The following is a 22,538-nucleotide window of genomic DNA, read 5'->3' on the forward strand; positions in this document are numbered from 1 at the left end:
TGAATTAAAGGCACACTCCATGAGGAGGTGGTACATATGTAAGGGGGGAGAGCAGCCCCTAACCAAAGATTGCTTTTGATGTTTCTATATTACGGCAGTTTCTGCTGCGAAAGAGACAGATCACAAAAGTTCACAGAAGCAATAATTACTACAAACTGTCAGCATTTTGCTAGTTCATGTAGTTTAAACAAGTAAGCATGGCCAGTGTTCCTTAGTGATGTTGATATTGTAAAATATTATTATTATTTTTAAAGAAAGATGATATTTTGATCTTTCAGAGTGAGGTCAGTAGTGTATTTATTAATAGCAGCAGCCTTTTTTATCTGACACAAAGAAGCGACTTCTTTAATTACAACATTTGACATCCAAATAGTAAATTTGATAATTGTACTGGAAGGATTTCACTGTAACACAGGGCATGAATACAGACATATTTAATCAGGTAATTTCAAACATTCAGGTGGAAAAGGTATGTTGAACAAGAAGTTGCAAAGGTACTCATTGTGTAAATTTGATTTAAAACATTTTTCTGAAAATGGAGAATCATGTTCTATCTGCTAATCAAGGAGAAGTTTTTTTCCCTTGTACATAGCTGGAAGATTATGAATTGTGTAAATTAACTTTCTGATTTGTATGACTTAATGGATCTAACAACACAGTAGTAATTTGTCTGTTTAGCTCAGTGGTTCCTAAACTTTGGTCTTCCAAATGTTTTGGACTTCAAATCCCAGATGCCCCAGTCAGATTGGCCAACGGTCTGGAATTCTGGGAACTGACATCCAAAACAATTGGAGAATAAAAGTTTGGGAACTACTGATTTAGCTGAATGACTATAGAATGAATTATTGCATGCTTTACGTAAGATTGCTCAAATGAAAAATTTTGTCTTTGTGCTGTGAGAATATAAGATGTCAACCCAAAATTTATATAGACAATTTTGTTCCCAAAGCTGCTGCTGAATTTTGGTGATGTAATGGTAAAACAGCTAGGAAATTCTGGAAGTCATAGTCTAAAAAAATACTTTTCTAAGCTTTGATGAATACAGAGGTGGCAAAGTAAGTTGCAAGCATGAAGAGAGCAAAATCCAGTTCGTACATCAATGGGTCACTTATGAGATTAGTGTGCTGCATCAAATCCAGAACAGCTGGCAAGATAGAGAATCAAAAGAAAGTACATTCTGGAAAGCTTCGATTGATTGCCCTGTACTGGAAGATATTAAGAATTCCTAAATTTAATGGCTAATGTAATGTTCATTTATCAGTTTGCAAGTCAAAATTTGCTAGGCAAAGAGAATAAGCATGTTCTATTTCACACATAACTTGATATTTGCTTTTATATTTTTAGTTTTATTTGGCTATGCCACAACTGTGATCCCCAGAGTATACACCTACTATGTATCAACAGCACTCTTTGCCATTTTTGGCATCCGAATGCTTCGAGAAGGCCTGAAGATGAGTGCAGACGAGGGTCAGGAAGAGCTTGAAGAAGTTCAAGCAGAACTCAAGAAGAAAGATGAAGAAGTAAGTTGCAAGTGAATGCACTGCAAAACACCTTGGTGAAATTCATGGAGCTAAGGGAGTGCCAGTGGCTGCTTAGCCTTTTTTTTTTTTTTTTCTTTCTAGGATTGGTACAGTGGAAGCATAATTGAACCTAATAACCTGCCTTCACTACTTTGGATAATAGTTATGTAGCAAAATAATGTCAAAACAAGTGACAAGGATATTCTTGCTTTGGTTTAGTGATCATCATACATAGTACCTATAAATAGCCTATTGTGCTTTATGAAACAAGCACACAATCTCTCTAGGATTGTTACTTTTACCTTGATTATGCTGCAGTGTTTGTATGCAAAGAACCATTAAATTGACAAAACAACTAGGATAAGCAGTAGATCAATCTTGGGGTCAGGGGTGGCAAGACTTGAGTGCCTGCAAAAATGGTAGGAGAGGGCTATGTATTGCCATCCCTTAGTTTGGATAGAGTCTGTTTCCACCTTGGGATGGTAAAAGGAGAAATATTTAACTTGTGAGTAAAATGAGTTCTCTAAAGAACCTTGCAATTACAGGTCTAATCTCATCATTGCAAGATTTTAAAAGAAAATATATATATACATGTGCAAAGCAGGAAAAAAAGGAGGTGGGGGCTGGGCTCATTTGCATTGTGTGGAAAACAAAGACCAAAAACAAGGAAAAGTAATGTGGAAATAAGTGTTTGAATAGCTTTATTGCTACCACTATAATCACATTAAAGATATTGCATGATTACAGTGCAAAAGCACCCTCATGCTGTAATCTCCTAAACCTAGAATTTCCAGTGATTCAGGATTCTTGAAATCTGTGCTGTTGTTTTAATTTTGGAATTGATGGTTCTGTAGATAGTTCTTTTATCCTGCATCAATGGCTCCTGTGAAATGAAAGATCACTTTGCGAGAATTGTTTACATAAATTAGTAAATTAACACCTCACCAAATTTAGAGAAACAAGCCTCGTTCTTCATGAAGCTGGAAGGTCCGTGACATGACAGAAGCAGGGAGAAGCGTTCATGACATGCCTGGTCACACCATGTTGACCTCACAATAATACTACTGTAGCACTAAAGCAATCTGCACTTGAGCAATTGCGTGAATGTAATGATATTGGCAGTTATTGATTCATATCTCTCATTAATGCGAAATTTCATAATAATGGAATGACAACAGATCAGCAATGGATGAATGGTGATGTGCAAAAAGGGGAGGAATCATAGTTCCATCATTAGTGCCTTGTGCAGTTATCTCCTTAGTAACTCAGAGTTGTTAATACAGTGGGCCCTTCCCAGAATCCTGAATCCCTTCTGGACCTCCCAAGTAAGGAAAATCCCACGTATGGTGGAGCCTCATTAAAAATAATGGGGCTCATGCCCATGGCATGGTGTAGTGCACCATGGGCACACATCCCATTACTTTTTCCGGGCTGCACCATGGCTTCTTCTTTAGCGGCTTTCAGCATATGCTGAAAGCCACATATATCACGCCTGTGAATGACACGGGCACACTGTACAGATAAACCACTGTATGTTTCCAGTTCCCATTGTTTGCTATTATTATTATTATTATTATTATCATCATCATCATCATCATCATCATCATCCTTTATTTATAAAGCACTGTAAATTTATTAACCCTAATATCTTCCTTTTGTTTTTAGTTGCAGAGAACAAAACTGTTAAATGGGCCTGGAGATGTGGAAACAGGAACAGGCCCAGCTATACCTCAAAGGAAATGGCTGCATTTTATTTCTCCAATTTTTGTACAAGCTTTCACTTTGACATTCTTAGCAGAATGGGGTGATCGTTCCCAGTTAACAACAATAGTTCTGGCAGCAAGAGAGGTGAGTACACCTATTTAAGAGATGTCCACTGTCAGAGCACAGAGAGACAAAATTCTGAAGTTCTGATTAGATGTAGACAATTTAATGATTGCACCAAGGGACAAAGCTTAAATGTTCTTACTTCTCCTGGGTTCTTGCCTACAATGCTTATGCTTTTACAGTTGGCCCTCCACATTTGGCCGAGTTAGGGGAACAAGACCCCTGCGAATGTGGAAAAACTGCAAATAATCTGCTTGCCCCCCACATGGCAGCCATTTCCAGGGTTAGGGGGCTCGAGGCAGAGCACTGTTCCCTTCCTCTGGCCCCTCCTGCCCTGGAAAGTCTTTGCGGCTCAGGGTTTAATATTCGCAGATAACCAAAACTGCAAATGTCAAACCCACGAATGAGGAGGGCCGGCTGTAGTCTGTTTTTAAAATCATATTAATAGTACGTATCTTGTGGTATGTAATTTCATGTGCTTTTAAAGCTCTTTTGAGCAATAGCAGAAACTGTCATTAACAAACTCTGGCCCCTATTCAGCATATTTTCAATGTAGTGTAAATATCCACATATGGACCTTGCATTCTGCTTACTGATATACCACCAACAACAACCCAACTTATTTTAAAGCTGTGAAGCAGCCTTCTTGGTATCCAGTTGATGATTCTGGTGCTGAAGCTACTTTATTCACCGTTCTAGTTTTCCAGTTTGGCTTATATACAGAATGCTTTGTAATGTTGGGTTCTTCTGCCAGCATTCTTGGCAGCAAAGGAGAAAATATTATGTGATAGCATCATCAGTTACTTTATTGCAACAAGCACCTGGGCATGTTTTGCTTGTTGGGCAATGTTATAACCATAAAGAGCCAAATAGCAAAGGAAACAGGAAAAGATAAGAAGCACAAAGAAGAGGATGGGTCTGTTAGCAAGGGCCATTTGGAAAGTAATGCAAGGTGATCAAACTTAGTAACTTTTGTCATTTACTTTTTGAGAATTTATCTTAGTAGGGAATAAAACCTGCTAAGCTGATTAAACAAAATTAGGGCAATGAGTACCTGAACATAGTGGTGCCTGGTTGGAAAGCAGATAAAAATATCTCACTGCAGGTCTTTAAACAGAATGTTGTAGCTGCAGACTTAAGAAGTAATGCATCTTTTGCATCCTTCTATTGTCAAGCAGTTGTATCATTGCATCAGTATCATACAGCCTGAGTTCCTGGAATTTGTTTGCTGTGCTGCATAGAAGAGTTGTACAGATATTCCAGTGGGTTTTTTTCTATGCTGTTTTTTTATTCTTAAACCAAAGGTGAAGGGATATTCCCTTCATATTCCCACTGAATCCTCTATCTGTTCTTGTATTGAAGGAAGGACAATAGGGGGTTTCAGGCAAGGAGCATGTATGCATGATGTGTTGCTCTGTGTGAGGGATAGAAAACCTGGAATACTGGAGCTGTTGTTGAACTACTTCTCTCTTCATCCCTAGCGATTGGCTAGGCTGGGGCTGATGGGGAAATGGAGTGCTGCAGCACTGAATAGCCATTGGTTTCCTGGTCATACTAAATATGCCTATGGTAGGCTATGTCTCCAGGCATGAATTTTCTTCCTCCTGATCTCCAGTTTTAACTTACTTCATCCTAGTTTGTTTATTCCTTCAGTAATACTCCTGTTGCTTTTTCTTACTGCTTCTCAACCCTTATAGTTTTAACTGATGGGGAAATACTCTGTGATATTTGTAGGTCATCATAGGTGCTCATATCTTTGGGCTACTTCTGAATTTACCCTGATTAACGATACAATTCTGTCACATTGATGTAATCGAGGTTTACTTTGGACAAGGGTTGCAGACTTAAATACACCTACCTACATATCTGTCCTGCATTTTCAAGTACTTTAAAAGCTGGCAGCAGGTTTTGTCTGGATCCTAGGTCTAAACTGTTGATTTTTAATCTGTGTTTTGTGAAGTGGTGACTACATGTGGCTTCCAGGCAGGCCCATATAAAGACCTGGCAGACTACTGTTGTGCATGCACACAGAGGTACTTCAGAATTATTTCAGGTGCTGTGGGATGTGAACTTTTTTTTCTATATATTTGTATATCCATTGGGAGAGAAACCTACCTATTTCTCGAGAACTGAACCCGGCTGACAAGGCAATATGGCAACCCTAGCATAGAATACTGCTGCCCTGCACATGCATGTGGTACACACACATACACACTTCTGGATCGCTTGGGTGTTTGTAACTGTGTCCCCAGGTGACTTCAGCAACAGGTGTCAGGTACAGCCACCCATGCAGAACCTTTTCCTACCGTTCTCTAATGGTCTTGGTTAATGACTGCTGCTGCTGCTACAATCACCTGGCTGCCCCTGAATAGATGATGGTTGTCTCACAGGTTGCTATGTATCTTGGACCCTGTTAAGCAATTAGACCAGCTTTTTGATTGGCCTTCTGTTCCTGAAACAGAAGTGAGTACTTATAAATGGGCTGGAAAAGCACTTTTTTGCATCATTTCCCTGCTGTGCTTGTTGTCAGACCATGAAAACAGTTGCACAGTAATATTAACCTAGTTATTAATGCCCACTTTGATTTAGTTGACAGTATTCTCTGCACATTGTTTTATCTGTGCATACCTTTGAAATCATCAATATTTACAAATACTGTTAAGGTCTGCAGGTTTTGAATTGCACTTAAGAGTCTATTCTGTGTATTTCTGTAGGATCCCTATGGTGTGGCAGTAGGTGGAACAGTTGGACATAGTTTGTGTACTGGCCTGGCAGTGATTGGAGGACGAATGATAGCACAAAAAATCTCTGTTCGGACTGGTAAGTGTTCTTTTTATTGGAAAAGCAGCTTGTCTAATGCTTATAGATTGAAACAGAACATGGGGAATGTGCAAGTTCAGAGACTGCTTTGCAGCCAAAAGCAATCTGTATACATGGGCTCTAAGAAACATCCCTGCAATATATCTATAATAATAATAGAATGTGTGAGTGTCTCTGGTAGCTATAAGCCATTGGGACATCATCTTGTAAGAGAACGAGTATACATGTTCCAGTGCTCGCGGAGGGCAAAGAAATAAGGTTCTTTGGAAGCTGGTTCCACCAGGCCTCCAAATCTGCTGCCCTTCCAACAGCTGCCCAAAGTCCCCTTTGTTTGTTCCTCCTGTCCTTGGGCCCTGTTCCAATTGTGTGCCATACCAGACCAGACAGCAGTTTGTCAGACACCTCCACCTGTGAGTGGGAGTCTGCAGCTGGTTGGCCAGGGGGAAAGAGGTGATGGTATAGGGCAGCAGCAAGCCCAGACACACGCTTTGCTCGCAGAAACTGGAGTGTTTGCACTGCTTCTCCTTGGCCAAATGATCCGACATGCCATTTGTTTGGGAGCAGAATCACCAAGGTTACTTTAGTGGCCATTACTGGAATTTGGACATTTTATCTTTTCCCCTGTGTTCCTGTTTTTTCACAGATTGAAAATTCTAGAATCATTAAATTTCTACTCATAAACCATGCTTTGTATACATAAAAGGTTGTGGGTTCAATTCTTGATGTTTCTAAGTAAACTTGGGAAAGACTGTTGTCTTGGGGAGCTGCTGCTATCCCCAGATCAGCCATTCTTTACCATTTTACTCTGGAGGAACCCTTGAAATAATTTTCAGATCTCAGGGAACCCCTGCATAAAATTTACAGTCTACTGCTTTAAAGTGGTTGCCCCCCTCCAGTCATGACTTCTCATGCAACCCAAAGCCTCCAATGAACCCCAGTTGAGAAACCCTGCTCTAGACAGTAATAAAGAGTGTTTTTAAAGCAGTTTGATGTGGGGATTGGTGCTACATTTGTGACCATTAGCTAAAATTATTTATTTCCTGGGAATTCCAAGGACTGGCAGTTGATGACTCATGGGCTTGCACTGGTCTATGGATCAGCATTTTGAGTACCACTGGTGTAGGCAACACTGAACTAGATGGACTGATGGGACATCATGATATCATGGCAGTTTATGGTATTTCCTACATTTTTACCCAAGCAGTCAAATCCACTGTAATAACTAAACATCTATTTCCAAAATTCCTCTTTCTTATGTTGACAGTAAGTGATCCATAACAAAGTTCATGAGGGGAAGTGAAAGATTGCATTTAAAAAAATCTGTCTACAACATCCCTTTTCTTCATGTTTGCCTGCCTGGCTGACTTCTCTAGTGTGAACCGTACTGACTTCTGTTAAGAATACAGAAGGCATGAACAGTGAAGAAGCATTTGATACTGTCCTTTCTTGTTTTTGTAGCTATCGGGGGAAATAAATGGTATGTAGCTATGATACTGCAAGAATCAGAAACTCCTTTACATGATGAACATTACTTGGGAAGCAGGGGCGTTGTCCAAGATGAAACCCAAGGGTGCATTGTTATACATTTGTTCTTTACTTAAGATTATAACTTTTTCTTTTTTTCTCTTGCAGTGACAATCATAGGAGGCATCGTTTTCTTAGCATTTGCATTTTCTGCACTATTTATAAGCCCAGATGCTGGTTTTTAACAAGAGGTTTTTCCCCCCATTACTGGAAAGACAGAATTAGGAGCAACAATTGTATCCTTTCTCCCTGTATATAATAATGTACAGCTATTTAGTCAAACAAGCACTGAAGATGGGATGCTGTAATTTTATATTTGTTTCGGACACTTCATGGACACATTGTGTGCTGGAGATGTACTTCCTCTATATATTTGGAATATGAAAAAATGTTTGCTCAGGTGAACTGAGACCCACCTCCTGAAATGGGATTTGCTACTTTATCTACATATTGCCACTAGCCATTGCTTACAGATCCCCTTTTTGAATGAATTGCTGCTGCCTGTGGCTAGCAATTATGCCTTATAAAGTGTCTGGTATTAAGGAGAACATTTTGCCTCTGACCTTGGAACCCAAGCACATTATCCCTTTATCAGAAATGAAAATGGAGGTGTTTCGAACTGCTCTTCAGACTCTCATACACAAAAATTTGTAAATATTTAAATTTGTAACTAATGTGTGTGGGGGGAAATCAGGTTATTTTGGTATAGAATGTGCTATTCAAATACACATACATCTAGATATTTACCAGATATATCTTTTGGTATTTATGCTAAAATTTGGTTGCATTTCCAGGCTAAAGTACTTAAGTTGTTTATTGTTTTCCTTTAGTATTAAAAATATGCTATTTAAGAACATAAATTAGATGTCATCTAATGTAATAACTTTGTTAGCTTAATTCAGAGGAAAATACTGGGCAGTAAACCTACTGCTCAGTATGTTTTTACTGTATAAAAAAAGTTGCTTTTGTTTACCTTCAGTGTCTTTTGAGCAAATTTTTGTTGATTTTTGTTGTTGTGGAAAGGTTGCTATTCCATCTGCATAACTTAATTCAGTCCTCAATTCAGTCTGACTGTTGCAGATTTTGAATAGTTTGTTGAAAATAGACTAAAACCAGTATTTTCATGTACTATAACTGCAGTAGTTCAAATGCTAGAAGTAGTGTACACATTTTAAATCTGGAGTACAGCGGCACTAAGAATCAACGCACCTTTCCAAAAGTAGTTTTCATGATCCTTTTAATTAAACAGGGGTGTAAGCACACATTTTACAACTCCTAGTTAAAAAGCCGGATAAAGTAGCCAAAGAGAAAATATTACTGTATGTATAACTCATCAGGATGGAGAGATTACTTGAAAAATAAATTTCTTTGTAAAGCTGACCTTAGTCTTTTCTTTTGTTACTGGGGAAAACAAACAGGACCTGTAACAGTTTGGTGGTGTAGTGTGTGCCTATTGGTGATTCAAGCCACACTTTGCTTTGCAGTACTCGATTCCATTCCTCTTCTCCCATCACTTTTACATGATCACATGTGTCAGCTATTTTTAGGAGTCCATCTTCATATTTTTCCCAAATACTTTTGTAATTTCTACACACCAGAGAGTTGCCTCAGAGGTGCTTGCTGACACCTGCTTCTTGTGCATTGATGGTGCGCTTCTGAGTAAGAAATAGCATTCGGCTCTGAACAGTGAGAAAAATGATTACTGCCAAGCAATAGGATATTAAGAATAACTGAATATACTCTATAATCTGGAAGTTAACACGAGTAACGATAACCTGCTTACCGAGATCAAAGGGTCAGTTCTGATTTGAACTGCAACATTTTGAGGTGACACTACCTGTTGTCGTTGTTAGAGATTAATGCACAAGTGGGAGAACCTAGGTCAAAAAGAGGCACAAGGTTACCTAAAAGGCTGCTTGTTCTTTGCTGTTTTTTATCTGTAAAATGCAGCCATAGGCATGAGGTGAATGCTTACTAGGGGACACCAATAGTTTTCATGTAGTCATAGTATAATGTAGAGGGCTGTGAGCAGTGGTCTAAATGTGCATAGCCTAAATCATGTTCTGGAATTCTCATCTAACACTGGCTGTGGTTATGTGATGCACAAATGTTTCTTGCCCTGATTCAGTGGGGGAGATTCCACAAAGAAAGCAAATGTAAAGCTGGGTATTTGTTTTACTGTGTTGTCCAGACATAATTCATTGATGATCTCAAAGCTTTTGGTCTCTCTGCTATGATTAAGCAGTTACCTGTTTTTTTAAGGGCCTCGTGTATTTAGAAGTTCCAGGCAAGAGTGTTCCAGGGGCTCACCAAACTACAAAATTCAGGATTCCACAGGATACAGCCATGGTAGTTAAAGCAAATCACTGTGATGTAATTACATGAGTAACTGCATAATGTACTTTTAGTCTGGATTTTGAAGGTGACCAGTACAATCAATGGGAAACAGTTTTATTATGCTAAATACACCAACATGATTATGTGGATTCAATGTGTCTGTATCACTTACATAAACAGTCCCCACCTTGGACAAACAAATCCACAGCTCTCCCCATGTTACTTGTTCCCGAGAGAACGTAGCATCAGACATACTGATAAAAGGTTTAGACAAAAATACCCAAGCCAGAAACACTACCATGACTGCAATGCTACAAGAAGCAGAAATTTCAAATGTTATGTTTATTCAATTAAAAACTGACACTTGGTAATGATCACATGAACACTAGGGAACCATATCTACAGTTTCCTGATGTCAGATCATGAAATTGCACAGGTTTTCTACATATACAAATCTAATGCCAAATTTTAAAAATGTAAAACCAAGACAATGTGAAATCAACACTGAAAAGTATCCAATTAGACAATTTAAAAAATAAATACTTTTAAGAATAAAAAACATTTCAAAGCAGCTGTATCTTTTAAGAATCCCCCTCCCCCCTGAAAAGTCTTCCATTGATTTTGATTGTCTACTAGTGCAGCACCTCTCCTCAGAGCTGGGATCTGTGTATCAGGCGACACAGTATTTTGTTCATACACAGTGTTTCATTTTGCTTTTTGTGTTACTGGTAGATACATTATCTTTGAGCAATATCATGCTGGCTTAGCTAACACCCATGCGGATGAAAAAGCATGAAGCATAGCAACACAGACTGTAAAGTACATGTTTATTAAAAGACTGAGGAATGTAGTGTTAAAAAAAATATATACTGACAAACTACCCAGTTTCGTAAACGCCCAAATTACTTTTTAAAAATCTCTCAATGCTTTTCTCATTTACTGTTAAACATTCAATTTCAGACAACTGTATACACCTTGGTTCATGAAAAAAGAAAAAACTCCAACTGTTTTTTACTGGGGAGGAAGAAAAGACCCTTTTCTTCTCTTTTAAAGGAAATCTGCTCCCTGCGCCCCTCCACCAGATGTTTTAGCAACATACTTCATTGGGAGACAATTTATGAGTCTGACATGCGGACTCACACGACACTAACATAAAACACATGCGTGCGCACACACAACAAAATGGGCATTCTCTAAAAATACAAACTATAGTTGTGACTGAAGCAGTCTACTAAAGGCCACATCTGTAAACCCTCTACACCTTTTAATCCTAAGGACCACTTAGAATCATTTAAAAAAATTGTCACAAGCCTCAGGTTGATATCTTTCTGTGCAACATTTTGTTTTTTAAAAAGTCTAAAAATGCTCATGTGTATAGATTTATCCATTACACACCAATCCAACTGATACTGGACGCCTACATAATCTTGTATTTAGAGTCTCAAAAGGATCACCACGTTGAGAAACATTTCCCAGCAATGCCTCTTTGACAATAAGTCTACATTCTTGATTCCTTTGGACCCACTCTGTGAACAGTTCCCTAGCCTTAAAAACAATAACTCCAAATGAATTTTCTCCCACCACCATAAAGTGCTTACATTTACACACATATTTTCCTCTACCCTAATTCAATATGACACTCAAGTAAGATAGATGGTGACCACTGTGGAGGGACAAAAACATGGCACTTCTGAGAAACAGGTCTGACTTGCCAGTGTTTCAAAGGGCAACAAGATACCATCTTTGGGGTTGGCCCCTTGATGAAACCAAAGACCGGAGTAGACTGTTCTTTCGACTGCCTTTTAAAAAACAATATCTAATGTCCTGCCCCAAAATGTGGTTACCCTAACTATTAGTAATTCCAGTGACTCTAGGTATTGATCAATCCTGTCCTTAAGCATCTGGCTGAATTAGGGCCAACAGCTTTGCACTTGTATGGATGTTAGGTAATTTTTATTATTGGTTGGCAGCAGGTGGGCAGCATACACAATGCTGTGACATAACACCAGCAAGTAAACTTTAGATTTTTAAAAAAATGGAAGGCATATGGAGAGCTCTGACTAAAATCTTTTAATATGTGTACAAATATAGTATATATATTAAATATAATATAAAAATATTTATACAATTCCCTCTAACATTTCCCAAGACTCATCTCTGAGGATTTTTCCCTTCCTCAAACTTAAGCAAACCTAAACCATAATTCTCCTATTGAGCAGTATTTTGTCATACATTCTGTTGGCTTTGTTGTTAATTTTCATTAACAACAAATCACTATGCTTTCCCTTCCCTCCCCCTTCTCTCTGTCAGACAAAGTGATCTGACTATATTAAATCCTAGAAGGTGGAATATTCAATTGTACAGCACTACCAGGAAAAAACAAGAGCCTTATGGAAACAACCATTGTGATGACAAAGAGCACCAGAGTCTAATCTTCATCTTATTTTAGTGGAAATGATACACAGCAAAAAGAGGACAGATCCCCTTTAAATATACTAATAATCAGAAACACTATGCAGTGAACATCAATGCCAATATAGTTTTACTAGCAAGCTTTTTAGTTTCCACATACTGCTTGAGCTTCAGGAGAATTGTTTTTAAAACAGTTATTATTTTTCACTTTATCACTGCTTCTCCACTTTAACAGAAAATCTCATTATAACATGTACATAACTCTCATTATAAATGAAACGTATAAATCTCATAAACAGATCGCATCTTACATCAGTGGATCCTCAAGAAATAGCTGTACATGTTATTGTATCCAATATATGCCAACTCTGATCTACATTCTCACTTATAAATACTAAAGCTTTACCATCCTTGCCTAAAAAGCACTATTAAAGCTCTCCCAATGTACTTTCTGAGTGCTATATGGCTATGATGATGAATCACTTAAATCCCACAACAGTTCACTACAACAGTGTAACTAAAGAGCAAATCTTTGTTCTATACAAGCACATTTGGTATTACAAGCAGAATGGTATGGCTGGACAAAGCTATTTGCAGTTATGTCAATGAAGTTATCTCCTCACAATATGTGCTTCTTACACTTTTTAACTAATTTAGGGAATGCCACAAAGTCACTTTAAAGAATATAGCTAGAAAGTGTCTTAGATATTTTTATCCACTGGTTTACTGTTCATTCCTACTTTCCTTGCCTTGGAAAATAGTACAATTCTTTGGCTTTCCCCCCCATAAAACCTCTGTCTTTTTATTATGGTGATTACTGTGTATGTGTCCTGGAGGGAGGGGGGGAGTATAGCAAGGAAAAGGACCCCAAAGGTTATTTGCAATTGTTAATCCTCAGCTAGAATGGGACTTGTTGATTCAACAAGTATGGATCTTCTCTATTTGGGATCTATATATATAATGGATCTAGCCCTATGAATTAGACTTGGAGAGAACTGCTGCTATCATTTGCTACCATGGTGTTGCCTTTCTTGCAAGATTTGTTCATCCAGCGGTACATTCTTTGCATCTCCCCACACTTTGGTTGGTTAATAAAGCTTCTCTATAATACTCCATGTTTCTTGACTTCCTCATAAACATATTCTTTTTTTAATCTGTATTAAAAGTCATTTTGCTCTGCAGATGTGATTTTTAAAACTAGTACAGTACCATAAAAGCTACTCTATTTTTAAAAATGTACAGAATTTCAGTTGGATCTTTTTATTATCTTTCTGAAATGAATTTGTTATCTGAAGTCTCCATCTAATAGATAGAGGTTTCAATCCTGATTATCTCTTATGTATAGTTTCCATTAAATGTCAGTAAAATGTAAATTTGAGCTGCTTTACAAAATGGACATGTTAATTACTATTCACTTCTCTTTTTAAGTCATTTAGAAGAACTGAATTTCTTATTAGATGAATACATCAAATAATCATGACATTATGTATATCTGCAAACTTAATGCCAAACTTAAAAAAAGTACAATTATAGTAATGACACAGCTATGTAGAGTGTTTTGTTAACAATGAACTAAGACTTTAAAAATAGTCATAAAAACAATATAAAGATGTGATCACCTGAATCAAAATCAAGGCACTATGGGTTTCTTTTTGTTTGTTTCAAATGACCCTGAATCATTTTCTGATTAAATGAAGGTCACATTTTTCAAAGGAGAATAAAAAGATTCCAACGAATTCTGAAGTTACGTTTCTCACCACAGAGAAGGTTAAAAAGTGCCTACAATTATTAAATTCAAATATATTCTTGTGCAAATTACTCCTACATTTGAGACATTCTTGAAAAGTACTTTCAATTTTTTAAACTTTTTTTACACAAATATTTCCAACTATGTATTATATCAAAAGATAGCTTTGGGGAAGTAAAATTCCAAACCGTCCACAATAGAGCAGTGCAAATTCCTATTTCTTTTCCAAAGGAAAAAAATTAGAGTATTTATGAAATGACAAATGTTATTTATGAAACTGAACGCCTTGAACCCTCCACAGTTCAAAGACTTTCATCAATAATTTAACTTCAAAAATTCCACAAACCAGCACACTATATAACCTCATTGAACAAACCATGACACCACACATAAACCACAAACAGGAAACTTGTGCCCACGATATAGGTGAGAATAAAGGATGGGGCATGTTGTAGGAGACAAACAGGTATAACAGATGAAAATAGCAATCTGAGCATTGTGTGAAAATTAGGGGGAAAATATATTCAAACCCAACAGTTTCATGCATCATATAAAATATTCTGCTCTCTTTGCTTTTTATCCAGACATATACACAGTATTTTACAGTATCTGTACAATAAAGATTGATTCCACACAATATTTTGAAAATATTTACTGTCCCATAATATGAAAAAATTAACTTTACCTTTCTTCTGGAGCATAATTGCAGGCATACTTAAAAAAAACAAAAACCCAAAGCTGTTGTAGTAACAGCATGTCCATTGTAACACTTAATCTGATAGGTGTTAAAAACATCACAATATTTAAGTGCCCTATTTCAGTCCACTGAATATTTTGAGACTTGATCTGAACAAATTAATATATGGCAGTACATGTCTTTTGAAGGAAAACAAACATAGAAGCTGGAGCAGCTAGATACCTGGTAAAGGTAGCCACATCCTTGTCTCCAGCTATTTTCTGCATTTATATCTATTGTATCTTCAACATCATTTTGCCATTTTGCATTATATTCCTCAGCAGACACATTCCAAACTGTTAGGACAATACTCAGTACTGCACTTTTATGAAGTCTGTGGGCTTCTGTCTCACACACACCAGTGCAATTACTAATGGAGCAACCTTGGGTTTGCCTCCAGATGAACAGCCCCATGTTACTGTGGCTGGACTTTGGAAGCCTCAGTCATGCTGTCAGTTCTGTGTTGTGAAATTTGCTGCTGCTGCTGCTGTAACTGCTGTTGCTGGTGGTGTGACTGTGTAAAAGCGCTTTGTTGTAGAGGAAATGCAGCTGAGAGAATAAGTTGAGTCGACTGATTTCCATGAAGCAACCTGGATGTCTAAAAAGAAAAATACAAGTGTGAATGAATTATTAGTACTCGCCATAAATGTTAATTCTTGGAGTTGCAGAGGAGAAAATCACTGTCTTGTATTATTTCTGTTAACTCCCTCTCTCCACTCTCAGGTACATAGCCTTGCTAAAGAGCTCAAAACTGACAGCAAACGTGTATATAGAGAAGACAAGAAAAAGCAACAAAACAGCTAAGTGTAAAAAAAAAAAAAAAACCCTCAGTCACTCACATTCCCAACTTTGGCAACCATATATTACGGGTATGGGTGGATTGGTCCTCTGCACCTCCAAGAATGAACATTCACAATGAATACCAACAGTTCATTTGGATGGAGTAGAGAAATAATCCACTATGTTATGGAGCATACGAAAATCTTAACAGGTGGGAGTAGCAGCTTTTTAAATGATTTATCACTTCAATAGCCTGTGACTGAAGACCACATCTCCAGAATAATATTTTTCTATTTTTATTTCCTTATGAAGGCAGAAGGCTCTTTCCAACCAGGAATCTTACAAATATCTTCCATACTCAAAGCAAACATGTTAGGTTTAGATAAATCCAGAGTGTCTTGTAATAGTGCAAAGATTTTAAGGGATCATTCCCCTAGATGACTCACATAATTGTACATGCATATACAGGAGGCCTTTCAAGTGAATCTGAATTGGATTAGATTGATTTCTTTGCACAGTTTAATACTTTGGATACTCTTCATCAGCCATAATGAATGGGATTAACTCTTGCTTGTTGGTGCATGCCTTCACTGCTGTGTTGTCCATGCGAATCTATGTATTTCCCTTTGACAACTTTGGCCAATTTGAAAACTGCCAATCTTGCCGGGCTCAACTTCAAAAAGGCAATGCTATGTCCTCCTTTCCTTCACAGATTACTTGTCTCAGACTGACCTCTTGTTGCAAAGTGATACCAAACATGCTAAATTCAAATACCTATTATTATTATTATTATTATTATTATTATTATTATTATATTTTTTATTGGGGGGAGACTTCCTGGATCCAACACAATACAAGGCGGTGCTGAAAAGTTCCCAGCTTGATTCACTTCCCAAAATTTGAGTAGAATTTTATTGCTGTAGACTGAAAGAGTGTTCCCTTGTATAGTAAACTGCCACTTTGTAGGACTGTAGCTCCAATTTCTATTTTTTTCAGATCATTGATAGAACCACATCAATGAAAAGTGCAGAACTTTCAAGGGTTCAACTCTGAGCTGTCATGAAGTTCCTGTTCCTGCAGAATAAAGCTCCAAAGGAAATCCATGAGTGTATGATGCAAACATTGAGTTACAAGTGTCTGCCATACCCAAATGTGAAGAAGCAGTGTGCCAACATTCATCATTGGGATTTTCAGATCAAAGATGCAGCAAGGTCTGGGGGATCTGAAACAGTGTCAGTTCCTGAAATTGTTGAACATATTCATGACCTGACCTAAAACAATTGCTGAGACAACCGTGGGTGAGACAAAGCATGTGCTGAAATATTTGACTTCTGACCAGAAACAAAATTAAGTGGATACCTCCAAATTGATTCTGTAGCATTAGGAGTGATCCAGTGATAGTTTTTCAGAACAACTCATCACTATTGTTGAAACACGGTTACATCACTATGATTGGGAAACCAAGTAACAATCCTTGCAGTGGCAGCACTTTGAGTTTTCCAAGGCCAAAGAAATTCAAGACTCAAAGATCAACAGGAAGGGTCATGAACTCTTTTGGGGGAGGGGGAGGATAATGATTTTGATTATTATCTTCAGAAGAGCCAAACAGTTAATGCTGAATACTATTCCCTTTGCTGATTAAAGGAGGCATTGAAGGAAAATGCCAAGGGAAGCTGCAAAAGATGTCTTTTTGCAGGACAGTGCACCTGCTCACAGCTAGTAAGATGATGACTTGAAGAATTTGGGGTTAGCAAACAGACTACCCCCTACTCACCAGACTTTGCTCCATTGTATATAATCATCTATAAATTGACCTCATGTCTAAGTCGAAGACAGGTTTGGGGGCTAAAATTATGGATTTTGATATGACCCATGGATAAGTCAAGGGTAAAACTTAGGGGCATGTAACAAAGAATGTGAAGGACAAAGCAAAGGAAAATGATGCCAAAGAACTTGCAAAATTCTAGCAGACATAAAGGCTGGCAGTGAAATGTGTGGGAAGTGACCAGGCACAGGTGAGGCTAAGAAAACACATGCATGTCAAAAAGGAAGAAAGAGCAAAGCAAAGAAAATGGTGACTACATTAGTAGTGATGTGATAACTTCAACTTTAATATGGTAACTGCCTGATTCTAACCCAGAAGAGCTGACAAAACATACACAAAGCCCAATTTCTCTTGGTGTTCTTTTGAGGAGAAAAGCTAAAGAGCTGCCACTGCTGCCTTTTTCCCACCCAGGCACTGAAAAATGTCAGAAGCAATGCTGCGGTGGAAGTAGTAGAGGGGGTCTGTGCTTCTTTTAGGTGCTTGCAGGATGGGCTAAGCACTTGCTTTCTGACGTTCTACTCAGAGAAGGGGATACGTTAAAGTAAAGTAATTACACTGACCCATGAATAAGCTAACCCAAGTTTTGGGGGCCAATATACAGTATTTCCAGTTTCCAAACCTTTAAAGAGTTTGAAGTAAGGACATTTTCTAATGATTCAGAGGTAGTAGCAGCCAAAGAGCAGTATTTCAGTGACCAGACATTAGATTTTTTTTGGAAGGATTAAAGAAACTTGAGAAATAATGTGTCAAGTATGTCCAACTTTCAAATGAGTATGTGGAATAGAATATTAAGTTTCATGGCTTTGGGTCATTCCTTTCTTAGTTGAGCCGACAACTTTTCAGCACCCCCTTAAAGGTTTTCACATTTTTCTTTTGCTAATTTCATTTAGTAATGGCATCTGCTTATTATTATTACCATTTGAAGTTGTCTCAGCAGCATTTGCAGACCTCTTGTGTGAAATCAAGCCCATTCACCAATTAAATTACTGATACCAATAAACCAGAGTATTATTTGCAAATCTCAATGCCTTCAGTTCTTCAGTTTTGATCTTAAAACCTGCTTCCATCTACTTCTAACTCAAAAGGAATCTTGTACATTGTTAATGTCAAATGATCTATAAATGTCTTTCTTCCTTTCATTAGCTCCCATCAACATCAGAAGGATGTAATCTAAGTATGGAAATAATTGAAAGTTTGTTTTGAATGTCAACAGGACCAAAACTTTCATAAAAACCCTTGAAGCAAATGCCAGACCGAAAGGAAGGGCTTTGAATCGATAATGCTGATTTAACATTGGAAACATAGAACTAGTCTGCATATTGGTTTCATAGGAATAGGAAGACACGTTTCTATCAAATTTATCAATGTTGTAAAAATGTTCTATTGTACATTGTGTGAAGGATCTCCATTTTGAAATGCTGATATTTCACAAATGCCCTTTAACAAGTTGAGATGTAACATCAAGCAAAATCTAGCACTGTGCAAAGAAAATAGAGTAGAAACTTTTGAACCCAAGACACAGATTGCTGCAAAGGAGACCGAATTGTAAATGTCATGATCCAAAAACTGTCATACTTTGTAACTTCTGTTTAGTGTGCACTAAAAAATACATGCATTAATACAGTGCGCCGTCATACGCGGACGCACTATAAGTGGCTTTCAGCATATGGTGAAAGCCGCATGGGAGCAAGGGGCAGTGCGTTCCATTTAGATTAATGGGGCACGTGTGCGCCGCTGCCATATGCACAAGGCCCATTACTTTCAATGGGGCTCAAGCATACACGGGGGGGTTTACGCAGGGGGGGGGTCCGGAACAGATCCCCCACGTAAAAAAAGGGTGCACTGTATCTACTTCTCCTATAATAGCCAACACCCACAGCAATGCATCTCTAGCAAACACACCTTAATGCTGCCACCAAAGATCTGACAGCTGAAGCCTCATGTATTTTCTTCAATGTCATGTATGTCTTTCATCACTGTCTTTAGGTAATGTGTCACTTTCCTTACACACCAGAGCTCCTGAGACTAATGCTGATACTGAAGTATCTAACAATGTAAAAGCTAACTGTTCCACTGCTAGTTTTTTCAAAGGCGATATATTTCTGAAAAACACTTGTATTTATTTATTGGCATTTCCCATTCCCATGCAATCAGCCCTTTAAACACTTCAGACATTGGTAAACCCTTCCTAAACAATTGCTTTCTCAAAATGGGAAGCAGCTTTCTGAACCATTTTATGACTTTGACACACTTCATTCAAAAGTTAATAATCAAAAAGATTAATAAATTTAAGGAATCTACTGCAGCACCAAATTTATTTTAATAGAAATAAATTTAAATATTTGATTATGAGTTCCCTAATAAATTTCTCCAAAGAAAATGATGTACGTAAATAGAAATATAATAAATTCAACTCAACAGCAAAATATTAATCAGAGTCAGAATTTAAGGGATGACTCAGCTAATGGAGTTCAGGAGAATATGAAGTCTGGAGATGGAAATATCAGTGAACCAACAGAACAGGAAATGGTGCAATCTTTGTCACAACCTCCAGTTCCCCTTTAATCATCTCTCTAACTTAAGTGTCTTTTTTTCTGCTGAAATAAATATTTTCCCCTGAAATCATTGTTAACACAGGTAAAGCCTGCTGCTGCTGACTCTAAAGACGTATGTTGTTGTTGCAAAAATCTTGGAGCAAGCACTGATTGACTGTAGGTAGCAGAGAAAACTCTGATGCACATAACTGGGTAACATGAGAGTGATCCAAATCTCCCCCTCCCCAATTCCTGACAAAAAAGGAATCTTCTTGCATTCAACATTATGGTCAGTTTCTTGCTTGTGTGCAGGACAGCCTGCTGCTTGCAACTGTTATTTTTGAACACTGCAGTCTAGCCCCATATATTGTGCCTGCATCCCCTTTTTCAGCAAGATGGATGGGAGATGTGATAAGATTTTTCTCTGTTAACTTTTATACTTCTCTTTCTTAACCTTTCCTTTCCTACAGCTCTACTCCCTTTCAATTGCCCTTTCCACTTTTCCTCTTGAATTAAACCTCGCATTCCCCCCCCCCCCCAATGAATAGACTGCATTTCTGTTCTCTTTGCAGCACCTTTTTGTTTCAATGCTGCTGCAGAAATATTCCACCCAGCCCCTTGGAATCACTCTCAGTTAGAAAGAAAAATCCTGAGAGTAACAAGTTTGTTCCCTGATCACAGGCTTACTGATGTACAGCCAATGTAGCAGTATCATTTTGGAGTTCTTATACAGTACTTAAATCCCACTCGAACATTGGCTAAGGAGAGGTCAAATGAGCATTTACTATGTCTGGCTCCTCTGGTTCCCTTTCATTTCCTCTTTGAGGCTAATCACAGACCTTGCTCTGATCTGGACCTAGAATTTTGGTAATTATTATTACCTGCTCTACATCACTATGTATTAATACTGTTATAAAGCAAAACTTGTATGACATCATTTCTCACGCGAAACATCTTCCTAGGTAGGTTCTTGGAAGTAACATTTAAATTAAACTGAACAACCATTTAATAAGCTTGTTGCATGGGACAAACATGTGGTTTTACCTGCAAGAATTGTTGTGGATGCTGGGATAACTGTGTCTGAGCTGGTTGCTGAACTGTAGCAAGCTGTTGCTGTGGTTGCTGCTGCTGCTGCTGCTGTTGTTGTTGCTGTTCCTGCTGGCTCTGCTGCAGCTGTTGTTGCTGCTGCTGCTGCTGAGCTATTGATAATGTCTGTGGCTGCTGCTGTTGCTGCTGAGCAGCAAAAGTGGGATAGGCAGTCACCACTTGACCCATAAACATAGTGCTTGGTACCATTACTGCTCCACAAGCTACAGGGGCAGTGACTAATTTTGTTACAAGCTGCTGACCTTGAGGAAATCTGTGAAAAGAAAGAAGCATCAGTTCTCCTTCTCAGGTGTACTAAACAAGAATAACACAATTAAATTCAGTTGTATGTCCTTCTGTATCAAACCAAAGCTCCATCTATCCCAGCATCTTCTTTTGAATAGTGTCCAGCCTGTTGTAAAGTTATTTTGAAGCTTTATATATGATTATTCCCATGACAAAGTGAAAAAGCAGTAAAAGTATTTTAAAAATTGAAAGCAAATCACATAAATCTGCAACACAATACCACTATAATTAGAAGTTTAAAACTCTGGAAAATAAGATCTTTACCTGGTACCAGAAAGTCATAACAGTATGTACCAACCAAGATTCCTTGGAGAGAGCAGTCCAGCTATTGGACTTTGCAACTCAAATGGCCCATTCTGGAAATTCACAAACAGACCTTTGAGACAACAGCAGATGGCTAAAGTTGCCACCCAGTAACTGGCATCCACAGACATACTGTGTACCTCTGCATCTGGGTCAGTCCATTTAGCCATCATGTCTAATAATTCTAGAACAATAGTCAAAATATTGCATTATGCTGTTCCTTCTTCTTCTTTTCCTAGTTTGTTTCCAAGTGAAATTCACTCAGAACTTGAACTTGAGTGAAAAAGAAAGAAAACCAAGTGATTTTCTTCAAAAGGACACATCGCATACATCAATACTGAACTCAGTTGCTGAATTATGATGGCTATACAGTGGTGCCTCGGCCGCGGCCGCTTTCGTAACCCGAAAAGCCTTCGTAAGCCGAAATGCCATAGGCGCTAATGGGGAAAAAGCTGCGGCTCCGCCGCGGCTCCATTTAAAATAGCGCCGGAGTTTTTTCGTAACCCGAAAAAACTTTCGTAACCCGAAACAATAATTCCCTATGGGATTTTTTCGTATCTTGAAAAATTCGTAACCTGGGTATTTCGTATCCCGAGGTACCACTGTATAGCCAAAACCAAACTTGTGAGAAGCCAGAGAGAGGTATCTACATACTTGGAAGTTATGTATAAAGAAAGAAACCACAGAATGCTGATTGTTTTGGGGGGACAGACAAGAAACTAGTTGCAGGCAAGAATGGAATGGAATATTTTGCAAGAAGACATAGCTGTAACACTGAACA

General features: G+C 38.0%; 2 protein-coding genes across 3 annotated transcripts in view; one reads left to right on the forward strand and one right to left on the reverse strand.

Moving 5' to 3' along the window:
- The window catches only part of TMEM165 (transmembrane protein 165), a 17,017-nt gene extending 7,946 nt beyond the window's left edge, over positions 1–9,071 (forward strand). For both annotated transcript variants that reach the window (XM_042469056.1, XM_042469057.1), the window contains 4 exons: positions 1,345–1,520; positions 3,186–3,368; positions 6,062–6,167; positions 7,800–9,071. In XM_042469056.1, the coding sequence (XP_042324990.1) occupies positions 1,345–1,520; positions 3,186–3,368; positions 6,062–6,167; positions 7,800–7,876 (542 nt within the window). In that variant the 3' untranslated portion in view covers positions 7,877–9,071. The remainder of the gene's footprint in view (positions 1–1,344; positions 1,521–3,185; positions 3,369–6,061; positions 6,168–7,799) is intronic.
- Positions 9,072–10,351: 1,280 nt separating this feature from the next.
- CLOCK (clock circadian regulator) overlaps positions 10,352–22,538 on the reverse strand; it is a 58,970-nt gene continuing 46,783 nt past the window's right edge. Inside the window, exons 21-22 of the mRNA XM_042468291.1 lie at positions 21,107–21,422; positions 10,352–15,521 (exon numbers count right to left, since the gene is read on the reverse strand). Of these exons, the coding sequence (XP_042324225.1) occupies positions 15,339–15,521; positions 21,107–21,422 (499 nt within the window). The 3' untranslated portion in view covers positions 10,352–15,338. The remainder of the gene's footprint in view (positions 15,522–21,106; positions 21,423–22,538) is intronic.

This window comes from Sceloporus undulatus, chromosome 5, assembly GCF_019175285.1.
Source record: "Sceloporus undulatus isolate JIND9_A2432 ecotype Alabama chromosome 5, SceUnd_v1.1, whole genome shotgun sequence".
Taxonomy (NCBI): domain Eukaryota; kingdom Metazoa; phylum Chordata; class Lepidosauria; order Squamata; family Phrynosomatidae; genus Sceloporus; species Sceloporus undulatus.